We start from the raw sequence: 26,741 nt of genomic DNA on the forward strand, positions 1-26,741 counted from the left end.
TGGAATTGATTTTAAGCTGAAATAATTTATTTCAGTAGCTTTCTGTTTATTACAGGAGAATGTTTTCAGGTCCCTTCCAACCCAACCTACTCTGTGAAAACTTCTCCTCTCTACAAAGCCTTTCTTTGCTGTAAGAGGCAGACAGATGCCTGAGAGCTTGCTAACAATTTGTCCAGTATGAGCACCTAAAATGAACTGGGGTAGTTGGTTCTGCAACAAGTTTGTGTTTATGTCAAACACCAAAGTGACCCATTTCCTAGACTTCTGTTGATCTAGCTGCCAAAAGAAAATGCAGCACAGCTGAGAGTAACACTAATGAAGAGGCACCTGTTGACTCAATGTCCAGTTAATTTATTTACACATAATTCTAGTGACACGTTAAAATTGTGGAAGTTTTAATTTGAATCTGTTTGCCTGTGTGGAATGCCATTTTTCTTCCATGATTCTACGTGTGTGTGTGTGTGTGTGTGTGCGTGTGCAAATACATGTGTTTATAGAAAAGTTGCTACCTGTAAAATAAACACCTTTATTTTCTGCCAACTACCACTACATTTCTGCTTGCTTTGCCCAGATTCCCAGCTGGGTGGGACATTAATCAGCAGCTGTGAAACACAGTCTGGCAGTGCTTGGGAACTCGGTGGCTTTGAGAATCTCGGAGAGAGGACCTTGTCAGGAAAAGAGATCAATGAAGAATTGATGCTTCAAGTGAACTGGTTTTGAACTCTGGTGTTCAACTTTTGCTCTTTGTCTTTAAATCCCAGTTATACAACTTCGATGTTCGCCAGCTGCACTGGTCAGAGTACATCGAGAGCTACTGCATAGGTGCTAAGAAGTACTTGCTAAATGAGGACATGGCTGGCATTCCAGCAGCAAAGCAGCATCTACGGAAGTAAGTCGCACCCAGGGACAAGGTTAGGAGCTCCTGGCTACCTTTGGGGAAAATAATTCTAGCTATGTTGCAAAATTAGTATTGGTTAAAATGGAGATAAATAACTTATTTCTTATCGCAGCGGTTTGTCAGTATTTACAAATGTAGACTAAGGGAATAGTTTGCCATAGCAAGGAATCCTAAACAAATTCCTCGCTCATGGATCATTTTTAGGAGGTTTATAAGGACCTCAGGAATGGACTACTAACTGCCTCAGATGGTGTGCTGTGGTGCAGTGATAAAAAGGGCTCTCATAAAAATGAAACAAATCTTGAGGTCTTTAGGTGTCTTTTTTCCCTTGGTCAAGCACTGGGAACATGAGAATTAGAGAACTGCAGAAGCTTTTGCTTTACAGAAAGAAGATAGGATCATGAGGATCTGAAAAACTCAGTAGTACCACTGAAATTGATGCTGTAAACTAACCCACTCGCCCCCAAAAAATAAAAAATGCCAGTGCTGCAGTGTTGCAACAGTGAAGGCCATTTATGATTGTTATGTAATTTCACAGCTCTAAAGACAAGGTTTCACCCAAATGTGAGAACCTTGCTCATCAACTCCTGTGAAGTTGTCTCTAGCCTGCCCCAAATCCTGCAAAGTGAGAAATAGCCAATATAGGAAACCAAAGCAGAAAGTATTGGACACAGACTGTCCTAAAGAATAACCTCTCCACGTGACTTTGCTCTGGTTTGAAATTGCGTGTACAGAAAAAGAAAGAATTCCAGTACAGCTATTCCACCTGTCCCATGAACTATTCCCTGTGCGCCAGCTTCAGAACAGTCCTTGGCAAGACCAAGGACTCCTGCACAGCGTCTCTGCTAAAACAGGAATGGCAAAAAGCCCAAGGGCCACTTGTGTATAGGATTTGTTCCCGAATTTCACTGTAGGAAATGGAGGGGGCTGGTTGTTGTTTGTGTGTTTCTTGATAAGATGCCTCTTTCCCAGGCTGAGGAACATCCGATACGCGTTCAACACCACCCTCCTCGTGATCATCTGGCGCATCTTCATCGCGAGGTCTCAGATGGCTCGAAACATCTGGTACTTTGTGGTCAGCCTCTGCTACAAGTTCCTGTCCTACTTCAGGGCATCCAGCACCCTCAGGCACTGAAGCCATCCGTCAGCAACCAGCCTCTTCAGAAGGACCTCCATCTCCTCTAATCAGCAACTGTGGGCATTGGGGTCTGAAAGTAGCAGAAAAATCCACTCCCTCCAACAGCAGCTGTCATTTATTGTGCACTGTTACATGCTCATCTTTTTAATTTAACTAATGCTTTAATACATGGTGGTCTTTTCTTCCATAGGACCAGGCCGATTTTTAAAGCCATAACTGAAGCTTTAGGAACAGGTCAAGCTGGGACCCCCCATCTAGAGTCTGATGTGCAGGAGTAAGGATTAACCAAAGTTATTGTCTTCCCACGTACTACTCCTTAGGCTATCTTAATCCCATCTTCTTCCTCAAAAGAGGCAAATTTAAAGCATGACCTTGAAAGAAAAGGATGCCACCAGAGAAGACCCAGCCAAGGAAATTAACCTGTAAGTGGTCTTCCTAAAGCAGCTGCTCCTTCATTCTCATTCAGTGAAATGGTACCTTACTGAAAAAACGAATTGCACCTTCTCAGTTTTTCAAAATTTAGGAGGGGGAAAGATCAGTCACATGAGGCCAGTGAACACATGGAACAGTTTTCAGATCTTGTCTTGTATTGCTGCTGAGGACTGATGCTTTCAAGCCATACCTGAAGACACACATAGAATTCATGCGCCTCTGTTAACTCTGCTCACTCACAAGCTGCTTTCTTACAGAGAGGTCTTCTTTTCTCCCTGTGGTTAACGTTTCAGTCTGTTAAAAAATTCCTGGTCTTGCATTTATCACATTTACTTGGAACATTTTTGGGATCTTGAAAAATGCTGTATTAACCCTGAGAATGAAGAGAAGACTTCTTAAAAATTGGAAGAAGAATACAGAAACTCTTCATTACTTTTGAGGCATAGGTCTTTTTTTCCCCTGCAGGAAATCTCTCTCCCTGTAGCTCAAAACTGATACTGAGCTTTCATTACAGCTAAATCACTTTGCAGTTGATCATTTCCACTGGCAAAGAAAGTGTAAAGACACACATGGAAGAAACTTCATTTGGCCTGTTCTGCTGCCACTCCTGTCAGGAGGCATTAAAAAGTCTGAAACTTGTTTTTGTTAAGAATAGGTTAAATTTTGGAGTTGATGATCTTAAAGGTCTTTTCTGACCTTAACAGCTCTGTGATTCTTTGACTTCTCTGTCAGAACAGTCATGCACTATGACAGTAACACACTTTTTTCTGCAATTTAGATTTTTCAGAATTTAATTTTTCAGAATTTTAGAATTAAATTGCGATTTAGAAAGGAAGCCAAGGACCTTCCCAATGCTCATGGCTGTTGGAGATCCTTGTTTCTTGTAGTGAATTATAAATTCCTGTGGGGGCAGAGAGAAAGAGACTTCTTCAAAGTAGCTGGTGCAACAACAGCAACAAATTACTGTGTTGTCAGATTTTCAGATTTTTGTTAGATTTTTTCAAATCTAACCCTGAAATATTTTTTATTCAGATAACAGTGAATAAGCACTTTTAAGATGATCAGTCTTCAAAGCAGCTAGATTTTGAAACAATGCAGCACCCAGTTTTTCTAGTCTTGTGTCATGCCAGCTGTCTGAAAAAGTAATGCTACACGAAAAACACAACAAAGTGACACAGTTGCTCTTTTGTGAGCTGGGAAAAGCAGAATATTTACAAACCTGGCATTCCTCAAAAATTATACTTGGTTTTGGCAGTGAAGGCAAGAGCAAATTATGACAGTGTATTTATATCTGAGGCCTTCAAGCTGGTTCAGAAATCTTTTTAAACGTGCAAGGAATTAATCTTCCCCCGTATGCCCCAGAGGTCTTGTTCCAAGCAATTGCTAAAGGATGCCTGCAGCAGAACCTGACCAGAAGTATGGCATCCAGGATGGCAGGGCTCTGGCACTGCCTGCCACAGACCTCTGTGTTTGTCACACACGACTGACTTTCGATCTGTGCTTAAATGGATCAAGCACCCAGTTTACAAAGATGCAAATTTCTGAAGCTCTTGCCTTGGAAATGTGCTTCCTTAGTGAAACTGGTCGTTAAGTGTTCCTTTTTCAGCTTCAGGGCGTGCTCTTCGAGGTGTCACCGTCTGGGAAACCTGGAGCTGTCCGTTCAGGGGCTGGGAACCAATGCTCCCTGTCCAGTGCTGCCACAGCAACATTTTGGTGAAGGTTTTGGCATTGTACTTCGCTACCTTGGTGGAGCTGAGGCAGGTTGCTGCAGGGATTCTTCCAGGAAGAGTGCATTTCCTCAGTTACATAATCAGGTCATCAGGCAGCTTGCAGTCCTCCCATAGGAAAGGCTAAAAAAAAGCAAACCAAAACTTGGAATCACTTGGAAGCTAACTTCCACTCAAACATTAGGAAATACTTTCAACTCATATCCTGAAAAGTCTTTTCAAGTGCCTGCCTTATGGATAAAGGGAAGCAACAGTAAAGGGGATCGTAAGTTTTGGGCTGTGCACGTGACAGACAAAAGTTCGGGTCTCAGAAAAGTCAAAGGTTCAGAGCTGCTACACCTACATCAGTCAGCTCTCCTGAGAATAAAGTGTCCCACCTTTCCTTCCCCTTCCCTACTTGTGCCAGGCATTCCTGACAATATGCCTGTAGGCATTCACAATTGTGTGCACAGGCTGTATTGTCCCAACAAGTCTGAGGTGTATTTTTTGCTCCGCTGAGCATATCCAGATGTGGTCTTCTGAACACACAAACAGGTGCTTCACTCAGAACAATGGTGGTGTGGCATTTTAAGGCTCTTCAGCATTTTGCTGAAAGAAACAGCCACAGAAAAGCAGCTACTCAGTCCTGAAAAACCAGCAGGAGCTGCTTGGGTTGGAAAAACAGAGCTGTTGCAGATGGTGTCTGCTCTTCTGGAGACCTTTCGTAGCCCACACAGCATTGCCAGCAGCTGGCTCCAGAGCTCTGGCCTTGCCTGGGGCGGATCAAGCTGTTAACATACACGTAACATGCAGGGGAACTTGAATCTTTAATCCATTTTCTTGTGGCTTGAGATATTTCCAGGTGATTGTCTGAAGCACAGACATATTTCAGAAAGCCTCAGTGTGGGGGGCTGATGTGTGGCAGTCGCCCTTCAGTGCCAGTTGTGACTGTCAGCACAGGGAGCTGGGCATAAGAACTTGTTCTCACCTCAAGCAGTGGCTGATGTTTGATGGTTTACTTTGTGCTCCTCAGTGGATTTGTTTGTGCTCTGAAGAAACCCAAGCCTTGGGGAAAACATCTGAAAGAGAACACTGAGTATCATTTCACTGTCAGCAATGGGTAGAAGCTTGCAATTAACAAGTATCTTTTTTTAATTAACAGCGATAACAAACAAACCACAGCAAATCCCTACAATTAATCCATGTTTTAGCTGCCTTTTGAGTGACAACCAAAGCTGTTTATCTCCAGCATGTCTGTTACTTATAAAATAAAATTTCTTACCCCTCCACCCTCCTCTGTTCCTTGTTAAGAAACAATTCTTCCACAGTAGGGAGGGAGGGGTAACAGACACACTGATAAATCACAGGTTGTTGGCCTATTACCCACCTCCTGCAGAAACGTTCTTTTACATTTTCTAAGGAAACATGAGTACATCTGCCTGTGTGTACAGCTGCATCTTCCAGCACCAGACAACAGATGGGGTAAAAGCAGTGGAGCTCATCCTGAAATGCCAGGCTGTGCTTGTTTGGCGTGCCCTGTTCCACTTCAGTTCACAACAAAGCAATTAAAACATACCCTCATTTCCAGTGTAAAGGGAACCTAACCTGTAGTTGTTAATGGAGTCATTATCATGAATAAGCAACTGGGAAAAGAGGGAGGGGGGCATCCTTTTGTTTGTAAATAAGCTACAGCTTCATGGTTGAAAGCATGCTGTTGCTCTTCCAGCGTTGATGTTCTACCGCTGAAAGCAAGGATGAACTTTCTGTACAATTCTAGTACAATTGGACCCCTTATTCTAGCACAGAGCAAGTAACATTCCCCAGAAGGTAAGTGGTGAACACCCCATTACATGGTGCTAAATACTGGTATGAAAGTGGTACAGATTTACTTAAGAGCAGTAAAATCCAAAAAGTAAAGCATATTTGGGGAATAATTAAAGATGTACTATCCCACTTTTCTCTATTGCATAAAAGCCAACTATGAATTGTTTTTTCAGATGAACATGAAGCCACTTACAAAAGGTTTCTTGTCCTTACATGATCTTGGCAGACCCCAGTTTATAGTAAAATGTGTACTCTTCCACTGTCCAGAGTTTCTACGGTTCTATCTGCTATTTCTATCCTCTTGTTAGCTATGAGACAACTTCCTGTTAAAAATCTTAATTACAGAGTTTCTAATGTTAAGGCGTAATCTTTTGAGCTCTCAAATCAGTTAAAATTATCAAACCACAAATTACATGAACCTCAGCCATAAAATTGTTAATATGATGTTTATGTTATTTGAAACATTTAATAAAACAAAATATTTTAAAGCTCTGGTCACTTTGCACTGCTTGGTGTGCTAGAGGAGGTGGTTACTTGCTGGCCATCGCAGCTGAGCAGAGGCTGCCTCTCCAGCACATCTGCCCACATCTGCAGCACCGCTGTTGGTGGAACGGCAGCCCCACCTACAGGAGGGAAACCCAAGTTTTGAAAGTTGTGACAATGAGACTTTTTAACCCAGATACAGAAGACTGGAAAGGTCCTGCTGTGGTGAGTGTCCTGTAGAAGCTCACAGGGACAGGTCTGCAGCAAAGGAAAATTGGGAGTAACCCAGCCAACTTCCCTGAACAGCATCCCATTTGTACCTGAGTATGTTACCCCAAATTTTTAGTTTTTAAGTATAGAGACCTCACCTCATTCTGTTAGTTTCCTGTCAAGCAGGAGTAGATAATGTCTAGTAATTATCTCTCACTTCCTTGCAATATAGCAGACTTTAAGGAGAGGAAAAGACACAGCATTATCATGACCCTTTCCTTAATGAAAATTATTTCCAATCCTGAAATCCAGGGCATACATCAAAGATGTAACTTCCATTTTGTTAGCAAATCTTTTCTTAAAATATCATTTTCCCTTTTTTATATATAAGTGTGATCTTCATGGAGAAAAAAAATCAATTTTCCATTAAGGTGCATCAATGAATTAAAGCCATCAGCAAGAAAGTTGGAGTTCTTTCCAAAGAACAGACATAAAGGGCAACCTGCAGACTTCAATATTTAAAGTTTTTCTTCTGACATTTTAATTGCACAGTATTATCAAGGCAAATAATCTATTAAATAAATGAGGGAAAATGCATTAATCTTCATTTTTTAAGGGAAGCAAAAAGGGAGGGGGGGGGAGTGATGTAATGTAGGACAAGTCCTTAGCTGATAGACCGTAGGTCACACAACAGAATAAGCACCAGCTCTCAAGGGAAGGCATCCCAGCCAATTTTCAATTTTCCCCATCTCCCTCATCTAAGGACAACTGGTGTTCATTAAGAACTGACCCCACAGGTCCTACTTCATAACTCCCAGGATTATTTGGCTGTGAAGTGTGCTGTGGAACAGTGATAAATTGGATTTCTGGACTCAGGCCCTACCTATGGAATGGATACCACAGCAAAGGAGGCTGAATTAACCCAGAGCCCATCCAGAGCCAGGAGAGGGGCACACACTCGTCTCTTGCCGCAAGTGCCTCGATGATACAAATTCCTGCAGCTGCCTTCACTGTAGTCGCAGAGGTGACTTGCTCCTCCTGGGGAAGCAGCACATAACACCCAGCCCCAGATGTAAAAGCCACAGCAAAAGTACAGAGTAAGAAATGCATCTTCTATAAATATTAGGCAAGAGGGGATCAAGGCAATAGCTCTGAAGCTGCCAGTGTGATCCACCTTTTCCCAGTTTTTCCTGAACAAGGTAAGCAGAGGGCTTTCAAACAGGAACTCCCACCTCAGCTTGTGCCCTGACCTCTGCATTTCTGATTCAGTTCTCACTGCAAGCTCCTCCTCTCCAACTGGGGCTCATAACCACTCCAGAGAATACAAACCCTTGAGAACCACTGGGTTAACCTGGGAAAAGCTGCTGCAAGAAATGAAACACTGGATTAAATGTATAGAAACTGACCAGAGAAATCAGGGCTGGTGAAAACGCCAGCAAAAATGTTTGTAGAAAGAGGTTGGAACTGTATTTGGATCAGTAAACAGGCAAGATTTGAGGCGCACACAGTTTTGCTGCTGATACCACAGGTCCACTGCCACTGTCATTTGTCACTGAGTATGTGCTGTGCAAGACACTGAAGAGCCCCCAAAATTCAGACAAGTACCCCAGTGCCTCTGGCAGTTAGGTTTTGATCTAAAGTAATAGAAAGTTTATAGTATGGCACAACCTTCCAGCAAAAGGCAGGTGAATTAAAATTTGTCTTTCTCTTTGCCTCAGGTTTTTAAAAATGGAGGCATCATGGAACTTGAGGAATCAATGAAAAATTTACAACTGTATACAGTAAAAACACAATTGTAATTGTAGAGTAATAAATAAAACTGGCTACTTGAAAGTGTAAACAGCATTAACTTGCTCAACAATGACTGTGTTTATGCAACACTGAGTTTAAGGGGAAATTGTGTCCTCTCTTCACAATCCATGATTATTGATCATTTTAGCACATTTTGTTACTCCCCTCCCAGATGAGGCTGATGTGACAATTGGTCTTGGGAAAGAGAAATGTCAGCTGCCCATGGAGGTCTCTGGGAAGTTTGCTACCACTTTAACACCTCTGGGGAAGCTTTATTGATAAATAAAGGGCCGCCACAGAGGATATGCCAGAAAAACTAAGCTTTAGCAAGGGCAAACTCATCAGTGAAGCAGACTAATGAGGTAAATTAGCTTGAAAAGGCAAGTGAGGCTCAAGTTTGCCACTCTGCAGTCAGAAATGCTGGACGCATGCATGGTAGGTACAGCAATCCCTGCCTGTGAAGCTCGCTCCAGGGAGAGCTGTGCTCCCTGTTTTCTGCATGGAGAAGATGTGCCAGGTGAGGCCAGAGCTGGAGCAGGGCAGAGCTGGCCCAGGTAAGGGCTGACTGGTGAAGAGAATCCTTCCTGTGGTTTTTTGGGGGGTCATTCCTGAGGTCAGGTCCTCATGAAGGTGGGAGAAATCCTCAGAAGCCATGTAGGATCTCATGTAAGACCTGGTAAAGTGAAATATTAGAGGATTATTTTACTTCAGTAATTGACACAATTTCTCTTTCAGAGGCTTTCAACCATAAGAAAGTGAATTCTTAAAGGTCTGTAAGTTAAGATGTATTTAGGAAAAAAGTGAGAGATAAGATGAAACTAAGAAAGTTGTGGTATTTTCTTGCATTGTGACCAAGCAGCTCCTCCTTTGTCAAGATTTTGAAAAGCTTTAATGAGTAACAATGAAAGGAAGCAAAAAGCTGGGAGAGAGGATGTGAGTTTAGGCATCTGATAGATGACAATCTCAGTGATGAGATAATAAAAGCAAGAGTTACATTATTTTATCCATTCTTTAATCTTTGGCGTTAGGGTGAGATTAATACTTCCAGGGGGAAAAAAAAATTAGTTTTTTTCCTAGGCTTCATTTGCATAATTACAATATAGAACGTGAAAGCAAGCACAAGAATTAGCTAGAATTTAATATGCAGTAAATTCCAGCTAGTTTCTAGTAGTATTTCTTCTAATTAAGATACTGTTTAGCCTTAGCATAAAATCAGTCAATGAGCAATACAAAGTAGTAAATATGTTTTGGTATGCAAAGCAAGAATTTATCAGCTGTTAAGTTGTTCTTTACAGCTTGCTCTATTACAGCATTGGGCATTTTATTTGGCAGTGCTATGGCCGTGATAAATACGGATTTGAAACATTGAAAAGTTTTGCTTATTTCCTTGGAGGTCTTTTCCAACATCAGTGATCCTGTGATAACTGTGAAATACAAGGATTTTGCCTTATCAGAAGTGCGACAAAATACTGAGAGAAAAGATCTCAGACAATGTCACTGCCCCAGGGCACAAAAAGCAAGTCAAAATCCTGTTCCTCACTTCTGCTGAAGAGATGGTGAGAACTGGATACCCACCAAGAAGGAAAGGACTGTATTTCCAGAAATTAGGTATCTGCAGTCTCAGAGAACCAGCAATAAGATGCCAAGGCAGGTAAATCCCTGGAGAACAGCTAGTGGGAAGATGTGCACTTAAATGTATTTTAAGAAACTGCTAAAGAATGTACTGTCTTGAACTAGAGAAAGGAAAAAAAAAAGGTTAATAAATCTGACAAGCCACAAATTTCCCTACTGGTCTGAAATCATGAACAGGAATGGCACAGGAGGTGACAAATTGGTTGGATTACATAAAATAATGTTTTTTTAAAAAATAAAAATAAAAGAAAGCACAGCCAAGCAACAAAGTAACCAGAACATAGAACAGTCCAAAAACATTCTCTAATATTAGTGATTGGAAGACAGCAGAAAAAAAACCACCAAAATCTGTATCTTTGCTGGAAAGATTAGCAGAAATTACATAATAAACACAGTATCAGGGTAAGAACTCAGAGCAGACAGAGAAGAGGTTACAGAGGTTACAGAGGTTACAGGTTACTTAATTTAGATTTTTTAATGTCACCTGTAGGCCGGAGTAAACTGAGGTAGGCTGGTAGATATCCTGGAGAGCTCAGGAACGATGGACAAGATTGGAGAAGACAGAGGAAATACAAGAGGACAAGAACCTGGGAGCTATTTTCAATGAGCCTGACTTCAATACAAGAACAGTACTTAGCAGTCACACAGCAGTTAAAAAGGAAAAGAATAATAGATAGTGTGGAATTCCAAAGCCAAATTATGTCACATCAAATTTTCTCTTACAATAGAGTGAGAGGCATTGTTAAAAGCAGAGGAGTTGAAGATGGCATACAGTCGGTGCTCTAAAAGGTTTTTATCTCACGTGATCGTTCTCACGAATAAGCTGAGGCAAGAATACTACAAAATTAGTGCAGAACGTGACAGAAAATCACAATACTTATTTGCAATTCAGTGCTAACCTGGGAAATTATGTGTTACCCCAGATGAGAGGATTCAACAGATTCATTAAGGATCTGAATGCTGGGTGCAGGGAAGGCTCTTTAAAACCTTGACCTCAAGGGGCAAAGGCTGTAAGCAGTGCAGGGGACAGGGTTAGTTAGAACTCAGAATATTCCTGTTAAATTGAAACCCAAGGCTCCTACTTAAGCTAGTGAAAATGATGTCTTTCAAATTAAAAATACTTGGACGGACATCAAATATGGACTTACTTGTTTAATTTGAAATACAGTCTTGAAGGGATTTTATATAAATGAACATTCTTACTTTCCCAGACTCAAGAATTTAAAATGATAAAAAGCCATAGCAATGTTTGCTAACCCACTGATGTATTATGACAGGCTCTGTTATTACTTATACACTATTTTTGCATGAAGGGTCACTGCTTTCTTTAGTGAACTTGAGAGATGAGTGAAAAGACTCCTCAAAATATTTTTTGCAGCTCTGTTACCTGGTGGTCTTACAAGCTATTATGCTACACAGTTCAAGTTCTGCTAGGCCAGGAAAACCATTCATTACTTTATTCATTTTTCTAGGACACTCATCACTTCAATATCTATAGATCAGATTCATTTAGATACCATGAATATTAATCCTTTCACCAACTTCCAGTATGTTGAAGTTAGTTAATCTAGGCTTCCCTTTCTTCCCTTCCAGGGGAAGAACAGACCTTGCTAGAATGTGATTTATAAGGATGCTCCATAAAGGTCTACTGACAACCAACAGCACCTAATGCAATGAGCTCATTAACAGCTGTATCATGGACTATGAAGTCCAAGGAAAAGAATCCTGTTATTGCAAAACACTGGCTGTTACTGTGGATGGGATACTGTGATCCTTCAAAGCACGCAACTGCAGAATGGGAAATGCTCAACCAGTGAGCAGCACCTGAGACTGCCATAAAACCAAGTCACACCAGTGAATCACAGAATATCCCGAGCTGGGAGGGACCTGCAAGGATCATGGAGTCCAACTCTTCCCAAACCAAACTTAATCCTGACAAATATGGGAAAACACCCTGAAAAACAGAAGTTAAAATAATCACCTTAGTTTAGAGCAGCACCAAGGAGTGGCTACTACTGAAAGCAGATGGGACTTAAACCTGTGCCCTCAGCTGCAGGGCATCACTGTCACAGTGCTGCACTGTGTCCCTGGTTTGTGCATGAACAGAGAGAAGGTCTGCAAGGAGCAGCCATGATCCCACAGGGCAGAAAAGGGCTGGCACAGCCAAGGAGGGCTTCTGGAACTGGGAAATACGGAGTCTCTCCACAATCCTTTATTAACAAATACAATGAGCCATCAAGACACAGCTGGAAAGCCAGCACCAGCCCAGGGGTCTTGTTGAAATGTATTTCAGTACACCTTAGCGGTTTCTTACCTCTAAGAGTCCCCAGCATCTGTTAATTACCCAGACATTTAATATTCCCTAAACACATTTAAAGCACCTCTCCTATGAGAAACCACTGAGAGAATTGGGATTGTTCAGCCCGGAGCAGAGAAGCTTCAGGGTGACCTCATTGTGGCCTTCAGTACCTGAAGGGAGCCCACAGGAAAAATGGGAGAGAGACTCTTGACAAGGGCCTGGAGTGACAGGGCAAGGGGCAATGGCTTCACACTGACAGAGAGAAGGGTTAGATTGGATATTAGGAAGAAATTGCTCCCTGTGAGGGTGGGGAGGCCCTGGCACAGGGTGCCCAGAGAAGCTGTGGCTGCCCAATCTGTAAAAGTTCAGGGCCAGGCTGGATGGGGCTCTGAGCAACCTGGTCTGGTGGAAGGTGTCCCTGTTCATGGCAGGGGGATTGGAATGATGTATCTTTAAGGTCCCTTCCAACTCAAGCCATTCTCTAATTCTCTGATGATGTTCAGCCTCTTGGGTTAGCACTGCACCATCCCCCAGCACAGAAGAGAAAAGGTTTATGCTCCTCTTTGGGGTGGCTAGATCAGTCAGGATTTTCTGTAGCCCACAGCATTTCCAGCAATAGCCCCTGATTTATTACATCCCTTTCCAGGTCTGGGCAATGATCCTCTGTTATAGGGATCCAGCACCAGGAAAGGTTGTGTCAGCACTAGTTTAGTAGATCACTGCAGTAGCTCCTCTCCACTCACAGAATTCAGAGTTTGCATAATGTCTTCTCCAACTTTATTTTGCAGAGGTTCCCAAGATACTTTGATAATGGATATACCATAGCTATGAGGTGAGGAGTTCCCATTCTGTTTCACAGACTCACAAAACCAGTCAGGTGGGAAAGGACCCCAGGAGGTTTCTGGTTCAAGCTCCTACTCAAGGCAGGGTCAATATGGAATTCAAACAAGGTTGCGCAGAGCTTTATCAAGCGAGGTCTTAAAAACTTCAAAGGATGGAGATTTCATTACCTCTCTGGGCATCGCACTCCTGTGCTTTTTTATCACACTGGGGAGATATTATTTTCATGGCATATGGTAGGAATGTCCCCTGTATTGACTGATGATCACTGTCCCTTGCTTCATCTTCTCAATGCACTGTCCGTAGCATAAGGCTGTGATTAGGGCTCTTCTGTGCCTTCCTTAAAGGTATCCCTTCCCCCAGTTCAACAATTTCAGGTCTTACCACCTCTCAAGGAAACCTCCCTTTTACTCCAAAAAGTAGTATTAATATACTTGTACTGGGGGCACAGAATCACAGGATGGGTCAGGCTAAAGGGACCACAGTGGCTCATCTGCTCCTGCAGGCCCATCCCAGATCACAAGGCACAGGATTGTATCCAGAGGGGTCAGGAATATCTCCAGTGAGGGAGACTCCACACCCTCTCTGGTCTCTGTTCAGTGCTCGGTCACTGTCCAGGGAAGAAGTTCTGCCTCATGTCCAGGGGAAACTTCCTGGGCATCAGTTCCTGCCCATTCCCTGGTGCCATTGCTGGGCCCCACGGAGCAGAGCCTGGGCCCTCCATAGCTCCAGACTGTCCTGGTCAGATGGGTTGTGGTGACTGTGGTGCCAGTGCCACACCACAGGGGGAAGGGAACGGGAGACTGGAACTGGTCCTGGCAGCTTCCCTGGGAGCTTATCAGGAAGGGCGGTGTATAGAGGAGAAACTGGAGCATAAATCTGTGGATTTCTACCCAACTACAATTTTATTGCTGTCATTGTAGTAGTTGGCTCAGCTCCACAGTACAAGAGGGATGAGGAGCTCGTGGAGCAGTTCTAGCAGAGACCAGTCAAGGGTCAAGAGCATCCCTGACAGGGAAAGGCTGAGGGAGCTGGGGCTGTCCAGCCTGGAGAGGAGCCCCAGCTGAGAGGGGCCCTCAGCCCTGGGTGTCCCTGTGTGCAGGGAGGGCTCCGAGCAGGGCCCAGGCTCTGCTCCGGGGGGCCCAGCCATGGCACCAGAGGAACGGGCAGGGACTGATCCCAGGAAATTCCACCTGGACAGGAGGCAGAACTTCTTCCCATGGCAATCAGGGGAACAGATTGTCCAGAGAGGATGTGGAGTCCCCCTCACTGGAACTATTCCGGAACCATTCGGACTCAGTCCTGTGCCGTGTGCTCTGGGATGGCGCTGCTTGAGCACGGCGGGTAGGACGATGGCCCATTCCGTGACTCACCAGGCCGAGCTGCACCCCGTGCCAGCTCAGCCCTGTCCGTGCCCAGCGGGGACACGGAGCCCCGCGGACGCTCCGTGCGGGGGAGTCCAGCGAGCGAGCGTGGTCGGAGGACGGGGATAGTACAGCGCGGGGCAGCGAAGGAAGAGCTCCCGCCGGATTTCCAGGGGGTGTCGACGCCGAAAGGCGAACCCGAGGAGCGCCCGGTTCTCCCGCCGCCCACGGGCAGAGGGGAGCGGCACTGAACCCCCTCCCCCACCCGGGCGGGTCTTGGCCCCCGGGCAGGAGCGCTGGGCTGTGCCGGGCAGGAGCGCTGGGCTGTGCCGCGAAGAGCCGGCGGCGCTGGGGAGCAGCAGGCCCGGGGCGAAGCCAAGGCCCGGCAGAGCAGGCACGTGAGCGAGGCCCGGAGCCCGCCCGGGGCTCGGAGAGGGCGGAGCGGCCCCGCGGGAGGGCACAGCGCCCGCGGGCCGGCATTAAAGCGTGCCAGAAAGCAGGAGGGAGGTGTTGAGGGTGAGTGGGGAGTGGGGCCCGCTGCCCGAGGGCCGGTCGGTGCTTCCCAGGGAGACTGAGCTTAGGAAAAGGCGCTTCTTATCACGCGGGGCTCTGGATGAAGCTCACGAGTCACCCAACTTCAGGTCTTTGTGGAGGGCTGCCCTTTCTGTCCCGGGTTTGCCCCTCTTAGGCCAGGCACAGCCAAAGTGTGCTGTACCAGCGTCTGTTCCTCCCCTTCTGCTCCCGTCTGCTGGAAAAGGCTTCACGCTCCGTGTCCTCTCCTCTTCTAGATGGAGCCAGCAATGGAGTCCATATTTTCCATTTTCCAGAGCCCCGGGAGGAGTGATCCTGCAGGATATCCAGGTGAGATGTAAACTCTTGGTAGTTCAATCCCGCGGGGAAGCGTGGTGCCGGCATTCCATCCCCGGGATGCCAGGATGGGGCCGGATGCCATGCCAGGCCGAGGCAAGGTTGCGGTGGTGTTCTGGGTTTCTTTCTGCTGCGGTTTTCCACCTCCTCTTTCAAAATCAGCCAGTCCAGTTCATTGGGAGCGACGGGCAGCCAGCACACTTCCAGGATTTCTAGGTGAGGAGGGTCTGAGGGAGTTGCTGAGCTGCATCCAGAGTGTGTGAGTGCCCGGCTCTGGCTGTGGGTGGGAGTGGAGGGTTCTGCATGTCCCTGTCAGAGACCTACAAGGCTCTCGGGGAACAATCAGCCTCGTGGCTGTAGCGTGAGGAGTGAGTGCTCCTGCCACAGAGAGCCTTCCTCGTCCCTCTGGGAGAAAGCTCCCTCCTTGGGTTTAATTCCTTGATGTAAGAGAGAGGATGCCCTCTCTCAGCAACTTTGCTTATTTTATTGCTGCTAGTTAGGTGTAGGTTGCCACATCCATGTAAACAGAGAGCGTTTTGCATTTTGCCTCTTCAAGGACATGTTACTCAAGAATTTTATTCCTTGGTATCATAGAGGTAGGACTGAAATTGCCCTGCAGAGTTTTATCTTGAATGTAGAAAGCCTGGTTTGGTTTGGTTTTGTTAGTGGATCAAACAAACTTTTTTTGTTAAATGTGTGAGTACTATTTTAGTTCTAGATCAGAGATGCTAATTGCTAAATCTTCTGCTTGAATTAATAGTAAACATCTGAAGCTGCTTGCAAAAATCAACCTTGTCTAAGTGTTTATTAGGTGATCCTCATGATTCTTTTAATGCTGAACTGCTGTAAATATAAGATCTAGCCATCAGAATAACATACCTAGAGCTTACTGTGGGGTGTGTGATGGTGCATATTCACTTGTGAAATAAACAGGTTGCATTCTTTAGGAAAGACAGGGATATGTTTGAATGTTTCTGGTGAGTTTCTTCAGAATGCAATTTATTTAGCTTGTCGTTGCAAGGAAAGTAAATGTGTTAGGTCTAGCTATGAAAAGAGATTCTAATAGTTAATTGGGAATTAGTTAATTTTTTTAATCAATACAGAGCTTTTTACTTCTGATGCACAAATATACAGTGTCCTTATAGTACTTACTTTTGTTGTTGTGATAGAGAAAAAAAGCCTGGTGTGCCAACCTGCAAAAGACATAATTTAACTTTTTTTCGGTAAATACAAACTAGCACAAGTGAGAAACAACCTAAATCTCCCTGCTGGTTTTGTCTAAGGAAGGCTAAGTGGGCTCTTCTGTGCTGAAAGATCCCCACCCAAATGCCCAGCTTTGAAACAGCGTGTTAATGCTAATTTACAGTCTGGAAAGCTTTTGAAATAAGTCTGCGGGAACAAATAGCTAAAAGTAGGTATTTGGGATGGGTGAGATGCTTCAGCATGTTCCTTTCCTTCCTTCATCTTGACAGTCTTCGTTTTGCCATTCTCTGAAGGGAAGAAATACAAGGAAATGGGGAGAGGAAGGAAGAGAAGAGGAACATTTCTTACCTGTCTCTTCTCTTTGCACTTTTCTCCCCCTTCTTGTCTCAATTTTCAGAATTTCCCTTCCTCTTTGGGAAAGGGGAATCTGGTTTAAGCTGAAGGTAGGCCTAAGAAATTGAGTTATTTTACAAGGAGCAGCTTACCTGCCTCAGGGAAAAGAGGAGTGTTAAGATGAGTCTCTTACTCCATCAGGGGACTGCGTTTTGGGGGACAATGAGGACGAGAAAGGCTTCCCTGAAGACCTTAAGCAAGAGGAACTGCCTCAGGTACGTGAAGTCCAGAGCCCAGAGAGGGGGGCAGCCTGTGATGATTCCCCTCACAAAAAAAGAGACTCCAGGAAACACGTCCTCAGCACTGATGGCGAGAAACTGCGCTGGGAAGAGAAACCCTTCAAGTGTCCAGAATGCGGGAAGGCCTTCAAGGGCCACTGCAGGCTCCTGACCCACCTGCAAATCCATTCAAGAGAAAAGGTGTTTGTGTGTGCAGAATGTGGGAAGAGCTTCAGCAGGAAGGCCAACCTGGTGGTGCACCAGAGAGTCCATACAGGGGAGACGCCCTACAAGTGCAAGGAATGTGAGAAAACCTTCAGCCGTGCCTCGACCCTCCTTGCTCACCACAAAACCCATCTGAAAAAGAAAACCTTCTCCTGCACCACGTGCAGAAAGAGCTTCAGTAGGAACACAGCTCTGCTGCAGCATCAGAGAGTCCACGCAGATGAGAAACCCCATAGGCGTTCAGAGCATGGAAATAGCTTCAGTGTGAGCTCAAACACCATCAAACACCAACAGCTGAGAGACAGGCCCAGTGAACACACAGCAGGTAACTGATCTGTGTTTATTTCAAGTTATGCAGAATCTTGGGGGATATATGAAATATTCCTAAACACTTCTCCCTCCTTGCTCTAGATATGAGTGTTGGGGGTTGGTTGGTTGGTTTGGTTTTGTTACTTTTTTTTTCCCCGTCTCTGATATAATAAATTTATCTCTGCCATTTGAGGAAGTTACTTGAAAAAACTGAAGTTGAAATGTAGGTGTTACCATGGAGGTTGCTTGGCACCTTAGGCTCCTCAAAGCTCTCAGATCCCACTGATTCCTCACTAATAATAAAGATCTTACTAATTCCTGCTTCGTAGTGTTGCCTGATGTCTAGCCTTAGATCTTCAGAAGTGCTCAGCTATCAAAATGATAAGCTTAGGAAGATGCAAGGAATTTTGACTGTAAACACTGCCTTGGTAATCTCTAGCAGCTAATTTTTGTTATATGTGGATATTGAATCTTAGCTTGTTGTCTGCAGTGGGAAGTCTCTGGAATAGTCTTAGCACAGAACAGTCTGTCAGACAAAGGGATTATTTCAAGTAGGCAGTTTTCTGGATTTTGCAATATTTCATGTTCTAGTAGTGACCAGAAACTCAGGGATAAAAACTGGCATTGTGGGTTTTTTTCCCTGTTTTTGTACCTTTACATGGACAGTCCCTTTATCCTTGGTCAAAAATGTTTTAAGTTTTCATCTTGAATCTTGCCTAGACACCCACAGAATTGTTCTGGGTGTTGGCATGAGAAGCAGGTGTTTTGTGTGTGAGGTTTTTCTTTGGTTTTTGTGGTTTGTTTGTTTGTTTGTTTGTAGTTGTTTTACTTGTGTTTGTTTCTTCTGGGGGAAAAAAAAAGAAGAGCCTTTCACCTTAACAATGGGAATAATGATGCAGTTATTATCAAGTTGGTAATGGAATGGCAAAACTGAGTTCTTAATGTAGGGTTTGAGGCCTCTCAGTCCACAGATACAGAGAGGTGGCCTAGGAACTCTGCCAGTGAGCCCTAAGCATGGAACCTTACACTCCTAAACCTTGTTTTGTTCTTCATGGCTTTTGCAGGATACAAGAGTTTATAATTCCTGAAGAAAAGTCTCATTTTTTGCTCTGTTGGACACTAAGTAGTATCAGATTAGTCTAACACTGTATCTGCTTATAAAGAAAGTGTGCAAATACAAACCCATTTTTACTTAATCTCAACTGCCCTTTTCCTCAACAGATCCCTTGCCCCAGCTTTGCTTTCTCATTTTGCCCCCTCAAAAAAACCCCAAAACCCCTGTATCACCCTAATCTTTGGTTTTGGTTTAGTTTGGACCACTGTGTGACTTGAACGAAGTAATTTTAAGGCGTGGGTGAGAGGAAGGAAGGGTTGTTGCTGAGCTGCCATGTTTGGAATGCAGACCTTGCAACTCTTGACTTGCATTGTCTTCCTTTTAGATGCAAACCAACCTGAATTTACATCTCTTGGGCAGAAGGAAGAGCAAAAGTGTGGTGCAGAGGAAAGCCAGATGGATCACTGGAATCTTGTTTCTGAAGAGTGTAAGTATAAAAAGGCTTCTAAACTGCCTTGTGATTTTACATAGCAGGCATTAACATTCCCTTCTCTTTGTACAGTGAAGAAAATGAGGGCAAATATGGATATGCTTCTCCTGAATCAGCAAAGTCAACTGCAGGTGCTTCAGGAAATTCAGAAGCAATTAAATACACTGCTCCCAGGCAATGCTCTCCTGAATTCCAACGTTTATAGCTTAGGACTCCTGCTAGGACAGCAGATGGCTGCTGCAGCATCTATTTCTTGCCCCCTTCTTAATCCCAGCAGTCTCCTCTCCTATGAAGGTGCCAGTGCCTTATCCCTTTCATCTGCCTCTGGAGCTCTGCCTGCACCTCAGCTCCCAATCTCTCAAGATTCTGTGACTGCTGCAGCCTGCTCAGCTTTGTGCTGTAAACGCGTGTGACTGTTCTGGACCATTCTGCCACTCAGGGCAGGTGACCCCTGGGCTGTGGTGTTGCAGTTGTTGTAGCTGTGGAGGTGCTGACTGTACACTCAGATGCATCAGCAAGCAGCAGCTGATCAAATCCCTGCCCTGTAGCCTGCAGGGATTTTTGCCAGGAATGACCTTTGTCGAGGCAGCTCAAGAGATCATTATCGCTGGGGTGCAGTGACTTGAAACATTCATTCACAAGATAATGCATCAAACTTGAATGTATTTTTTTACCTGATACATCTTTCAGCATGGATTTGGGCAGTTGTACCTCTCCTAACGACCGGAATCCAATGATAAAGTCCTCAGGGACATTTCACACATCTCCTGTTAAGTCTGATTTATATAGAGGGAAGCAAGATGCTTATGTAAAGATGTTCAGTTTACAGCACCCCTATTCCCAGCATCCATTTCAAAAGCTTCTTTCCTTTAGGAAGTCTTTAAATCAGGTGTCCTTGACTTAGCTGATTCTTAGGCCAGCAGCACTGCTCAAACTAGAAAAAAATACTTTCTGCTTTTTGTTTAAAACAAACATACTCCCCCTCTTCCCCCAAAAAACCCAACTGAAAATACAAACCAAAAAACCCTCAACAAAATACCACCTTTCAATTCTACCTTGCTTACCAAGAGTTCATGAGGAAAAGCCAAACTGGTTTATAGGGCAGTTGTTCTTTTGCTCAAAGATGAGCTCAGCTGAGCCTGGGTTTAGATACTCTGTCATATCCTATTTGGATTATTACATGGTTTTGGCTGTTAGGTATTAATTAGGGGTAGGAGTGGGGTAAATAATTACTGCTTGAGGAGGAACACTGAGAGGCTCAGGTGTCATCTTTTGAAAACAGCAGAGGAAACAATTTTTTTTCTTTTCTTTTCTTTTTTTTTTTTTTTTTCCCAGTAGGACTCTGACATTGGGTCTGTCAGGGTTGGAGAGTGCAGAGTTTTAAGACACATTGGTCTGATCTACCTCATTGTTTCCATCAGTGTCAGGCTTGGGGCAGCATCAGAGCCTTTAAGCTTCAAAAGTGCAAAAAAGCTCATTTACCTTTCAACTGGGATAAAGAAACTTTGGGGCTTGTGCCAAAAAGTTTTTCTCTTGAACTGATGCTGTGTTTGTGCATGGGTGGTTTTTTGGTTTGTAGTTGTGATTTTAATGTTACCTTGTTAAAAGGATGCACTCTTAGTAATTAATAAAATAAAGTCTAGATTTTAAGAATGGGAAACACTGTTTCTCTTAACAAGCCTTCTTCTTGTTGAGAGACTGTCACATTCTGTCCCAAAGCTAAAACTGTGGGACCAAGTGTGACACATCTGCTGTGTGACTACAGACTGTGAAAATGACACACTCGTTCCTACTGTGTGGGATTTTTGGATTAGTCTTAACTTATTGGGATATTATTTAAGCCAAATTGAGAGGTCTTAAAGGACATCCCTTCAATGTGATCTTGTACTGGTATCTTTGAGGTGTAATTTCCATCACTTGAGCATTTCAGAGTCCTTTGTCTCCAGGCTTCAGAGCTTCAGTAAGAGTTGCTATTATTCCATGGAAACTCAGGGGTACTGTTCATAACTTTTTTTTTGATGTTTGATGTCATTCTTCTTAAAGCAGAATCTCCTAATGAAATCAGTGGTTAAAGTTTGTATTTCAGTTGCTTTTATGATGTTCCTTATTAAAACGTTCCTTTTCTGTTAGAAATGAATCTTTGGGGAGCTTTTGTCCTTTGTAAAAGGGTTACATAGAGGTGGCCCTGGGAGCCAAGGCCACCCAGAGCTGTCGGTCCTGGCAGCTTTTGTCTGGGTTTTCCCTTTCTCTGCTGATCAGAAATCTGGAGGTCTCCTGGCTAGAAAGAGGATGGGCTGATCCACTTTCACTGCCCACAGCACACGAGCTGCTCTCTGCAGAAACCCACAGCCTGCGTGTGCTGTGGATGTTTGGGGAGATCTCACTGACTTTGGACCTGCTCATGCATAAATAGGCCAGGGGACTTGGCCATTAACTTTTCTTTTTATCCCTCAGCCAGCTCCATTTTCTTTTCTCTGTATAATAATAATAATAACAGCAGAATGGTACAAGTCTAAGAAATAATGATCTGAAAATGCAGGAAATTGAGGGCAATTTTTTGAGAAGCAGCTGGAATTGCAGATCTGTAAAATTGGCACTAATTTTCCCAATTTTGCTTTTAACCTGTCAGTCTTTAGAAGCATTTTATTTTCTTCAGAGGAAAATAAAATAACTCAGGAAGTTGTTACTAAGCTGACACCAGGAGAGAACTTGGAAAAAGTTTGCTGATTAAAGTGCATCTGAAGAAATTATGCACTCAGGCAGATAATTGAGGTGTTTCTGTTGTGAATGGAAGTCAACAACTAGAATAATAAAAAAAGAACTAACAGCCCCATATCACACCTTAATCACACAATTTATTATGGCAAGTTAACTCTGCAAAAAGAGAGACAGCCAGTGTAGAATATTAATCCTGGGGACCTGGACGACATCTAGGAGGTCTTAATGTGGATCCATGAATTTAAAGATTGATATGGATGTTGGCCCAGCAGTCTTTGAAGGTATTTAGCCTTATTAATCTGGATTGGATCCTGATTTCTTAATCATGCGAAACAAGGATAATCATTTCAGCTAAGTTACATTGTGGGTTTTGTAATGCGGTTGCATAGAAGACATTATTCCTTCATTATATTCTAAAAGTTACAAAGGTCTTGGAGGCCTTGCCCAAGATTTTTCAGGGCTGAAAATGATCATTCATTACTGGGGATGGGGAAGACACCTCCACTCTGCATCAGTTAACTTTTGAGGTTTTTTGGTACTCTGCAGAAAAAAAAAAGGCAAGTTTTGCCTCAATCCACAGCTGTGGAAGGAATTAGGTTTTCAACACTCCCAAAAGTGAGATGAAAACACAAATGAGGTTAAATGTTGGGATCCAAAGTGATCATTCAACTTAATGTTTCAGAGAGCTTAACAAGAGAAGGGGATGATGCATTAGGACCAAGGCTACCTAAAGAAACAACAACATATCCACTCTCTGAATTAGAATCCCTGTGTAACCAGCTGGATAAAGTGCCAGTTCCACAACAACCTGTTGTTAAAACTGAATAGGGGAGTGAGGGTTTGGAAGATGAGACAACCTCAAATTGCCATAAAAATATCCAATACACAGCTACTGAATTGGCTAAACTGGAAAGGGAATCTAGCTGGGAATATGCTGAATTTATCTGGAACTGAGTGTTGCCTTACCATCCATAGTGCCTCATCCTCCACTGAGGAGGCACAAGCTAAGACGAAAGAAATAAATGATCAAGCTAGAGAATTATTTCAGTCTATGCAACCACGAGCCTAGTTTGATGGATTAGAACCTGGGTCATGGGTTACTACCCTCCTAAAGCCTTTAGGGCTTACAGGATGGAGGAAATGGTTAGCACAAGTTGGAATTGCAGTTGTCACTGGATTTGTATTTTTAATGGTTGACATTAGCCTTGTTAGGTGCCTGATAACATGCTTATTTATCCTTGGCATTTTCTACTTTTCTTTTTTCGCTCTTTATTTTCTCCTTCATGCAGAAAAATAGAGCCAAATCATAAAACTTGAAACAGCAGCAAGGGAGAGGCCTGTGCATTTGCCCTTCACTTACACAGAGCTTAGATAGAGAACAGAGACAAGGCTGTGTTGCAACTCATTATCTTCCCTGATGAAGGATTCCTACCTATGGCAGGATCCAGATGATATTTGAGGTCCCTTCCAACCCAGGCCAAACTGGTTGCTTTTCCATCTCAGCAGAGCTATTTGGAATGTGCAGGTGCCCAAGAGCTCAGTGGCATGGTCACCAGAGGATAACAAATTTATCAGCTTGAGTATTATATGCAGTTCTTTTTTTCCTTAACAAGCAGGAATTATGGCCAAAATCAATTTTTCCTCTCAAAATCAGGGGTTGTCTAATTTTGGCAGCAATATATGAAAAACCCAGCAGATGGGGATCTACAACTGTGTTTTATTTTTACAACAGTAGCTTCTTTCAACCTTGAACTGGGCAGAGACACAACTGTACTTGATATTGTACAAATACAAAATGAAATGGTGTTTCCTGCCACAAACTACTTTCAGTCTAGAGCAGCATTAATGCAATTCCCTCAAATGGGAAGCACTTTCATAGAGAATAAACTCCAGTGTGATTTATTGCATGGTTTTGCCTTTTTGTAATTGAATACGGCCCAAATTTCAGCTTTCCAAAATCTCCAGGACAAAAAAAGAGCCCACCACATTCCCAAGGAAACAAAGGAATTGCACAAAGCATAGCTACACACAGTATGGCTGTTGGAATGAATGCTTCCTGGAAACACTTGAAAAATTGTGATGAACAAACAATTGGAAAAGCATCAAAGGGGTCTAAAACTAGGATTAAAGCTTGATTTACCACGTTTATTTTTACTCCATGCATTTTGGTTTGAGTAGTATATTGTAGATGCATTCTGCACTTTGGCAGGCTCCCTGGTTTTGAGGATTTTCTTGTTTTTCAAGGAAGAATAATGAAGTGAATTTTTCAAAGGCAGAGGATTTAATTTTCTGTGATGGTAGACCACGCTTGCAGGAATGGACAATCTATCATGGGAAGCACAGACTTGGGAAAAGGCTTTAAAAGCCATAGTGAATATTAGCACAACATAAGCTCCAGTGGTGATGCTGGGATGCCCACAGGCGCAAAAACCAGGGAACACTGCACAAACCCAAAGAGACTCAAAATATTCACCCTGTATTTGTCATTCAGGAAAATTTGTATAGCAGTCACAGATTAGCTGGTGGGTTTGAAGAAAGAACTAAAACCATGAAGTTCCTTGGCATGTATGAAAACAAGAAACCAAACTACCACAGGCATCCTCTGTGCCCACCCTCCCTCTGGCACCCCCTTAAAGTCTATGGAAATATTAATAAATACTGTGGGGTTTTTGCATGGTAGAGCAGGCACAGGAATTAAACCCACACACAGATGCTTTAAATCAATAGCACTTAATTAGTTTAAATAAGCAGACAAAATCATAAATAGCCTTTCCCCAACAAGTCTAGTCAATAAAGTTTGATTTAACAGAAATTGAATAAGAACAGCAGATAGCAGATAACTTGAGTTTAGGGACTAATTATACTTGAAAGCAGAGATTTTCCATTTTTAATGGAAGCCATTTAAATGGCTTCAGAGGTATGAAAAAGTAACAATTTCGTCTTTAACCCGTGTAGGAACAGTTCAGTTCCATTGCAAAACAGATTGAAAGGACTGATTTAATATACTCTAAATCTGCCACCACTTAGGTACTCAAATGCAGGCAGACATTCCTCACAGTCTTGCTAGGGCTGGCTGGCAGAATAAAACACATTGAAGCCATGGGATAAGTCCAAAATGTCCCACCTGAAAAGACAGAGGGTTCTTAAAACATTGGCAAATTCTGAAAAGCAGGTAAGATTTACCCTGTGCTGTACCTGAAGGGAGCCTACAAGAAAGATGGAGAGGAAACTATATTGAAAGACCACAATAAGGTCTCCCCAGAGCCTTCTCTTTTTTTCTGGAGGTGGAATGAAGAAATATGAAGGAGGAATCAGAGACAATTGTGATACAAAGAGATGGTGGGGAGTGTCAGGTGAAGAGAACAACAGAAAAATGTGGCAATGCAAGCTAGGGAATTTGTGAAGGCTGCAGGACAGCCCTGTTCTTGGCACTGGTGAGGCCAGACCTCAAATCCTGTGTCCAGTTCTGGGCCTGTCACTGCAAGATAGACATTGAGCATGTCCAGCAAAGGGAACAGAGCTGGGGAAGGGTCTGGAGCAGCAGGAGGGGCTGAGGGAGCTGGGAAAGGGGCTCAGCCTGGAGCAAAGGAGGCTCAGGGGGAACCTACTGGCTCTCCACAACTCCCTGACAGGAGGGGGCAGCCAGGGTGGGTGAGGCTCTGCTCCCAGGGAACAAGGGACAGGACAGGAGGAAACAGCCTCAAGCTGCACCAGGGGAAGTCCAAGCTGGACATCAGGAGGAATTTCTTCACAGAAAGAGTGATTAGACACTGGAACGGGCTGCCCAGGGAGGAGGGGGAGTCCCTGTCCCTGGAGGTGTTTAAGGAAAGCCTGGTCTCCAGTGGGATGGGCCGGGGGCAGCAGAGCTCTACAGGGACTTTCTCATAAGGGCAGCTTCTCCAAACTGTGACAGGGACATGTCCCTTCTCCCAGAGACTTGGTCCCAGAAGGCTTCGGAGGAGCAGGGATGCTGCAGTGCAGCAGCGAGCCTTCGTGGGGGAGCAGCCCTACGGCTGCATCGAGTGCGGGCAGAGCTGCAGCCACAGCTCCGACCTGATCGGCCACCAGCGCACCCACAGCCGTGCCCAGGGTGGGACCAGCTTCAGTGACAGCTCTGCCCTCACCCACTCAGGGGAGAAACCTTTCAAGTGCTGCCACTGTGGGCAGAGCTTCAGTCACAACTGCTCCTTATGTCACACCAGCGGGGCACTGGTGGTAGGCAGCGTCCCTCAATGTGGTCTGGGCATGATCCAAGGTGCAGCTCCTGGTCCAGGCCTGACGTACAAGGAGGCGGACAAGGGTGTGACTACACCAGGTCCCCTGGATTACAGACAGCTGGATGTAGTGATGCCTTTGGCCCACATTGCCCTTTCCAGTCATCTCCCAACACACACCAAGTGTGGATTGGGATTGTGCAGAGGACTCCAGTGGGTAGTTCTGCATCCCAAAGCCCCGTTACCCTCTTTCCCTGGTACTACAATCAGATGCCATTTGCCACATGGCCACGGTGCACGTGTTTTCTCACCCTTCCTCATGAGAGGTGTCTGCCCCTTCACAGCAACCCTCAGGGCATTCATTTTCCTTTCCCTGTGCTTTGTGAAGTGCTGTGTGTATTTAGAAATGTTCTATAAATGATAAAGGATTGAC

At 44.1% G+C, this 26,741-nt stretch overlaps 2 protein-coding genes across 4 annotated transcripts in view; both read left to right on the forward strand.

Moving 5' to 3' along the window:
* Window positions 1–6,489, forward strand: part of FAR2 (fatty acyl-CoA reductase 2) — a 123,517-nt gene extending 117,028 nt beyond the window's left edge. For all 3 annotated transcript variants that reach the window (XM_048300997.1, XM_048300996.1, XM_048300995.1), the window contains exons 11-12: window positions 762–889; window positions 1,871–6,489. In XM_048300997.1, coding sequence (XP_048156954.1) covers window positions 762–889; window positions 1,871–2,033 — 291 coding nt within the window. In that variant the 3' untranslated portion in view covers window positions 2,034–6,489. The remainder of the gene's footprint in view (window positions 1–761; window positions 890–1,870) is intronic.
* Window positions 6,490–15,115: 8,626 nt separating this feature from the next.
* On the forward strand, window positions 15,116–21,484 carry LOC125325175 (zinc finger and SCAN domain-containing protein 2-like). Its single transcript, XM_048301957.1, has 4 exons — window positions 15,116–15,478; window positions 17,222–17,848; window positions 19,272–19,373; window positions 19,449–21,484. The coding sequence occupies exons 1-4, from the start codon at window positions 15,406–15,408 to the stop codon at window positions 19,787–19,789; spliced, it is 1,143 nt and encodes a 380-aa protein (XP_048157914.1). The 5' UTR covers window positions 15,116–15,405; the 3' UTR covers window positions 19,790–21,484.
* Window positions 21,485–26,741: the final 5,257 nt, after the last annotated feature.

This window comes from Corvus hawaiiensis, chromosome 4 (genome assembly GCF_020740725.1).
Source record: "Corvus hawaiiensis isolate bCorHaw1 chromosome 4, bCorHaw1.pri.cur, whole genome shotgun sequence".
Classification (NCBI taxonomy): domain Eukaryota; kingdom Metazoa; phylum Chordata; class Aves; order Passeriformes; family Corvidae; genus Corvus; species Corvus hawaiiensis.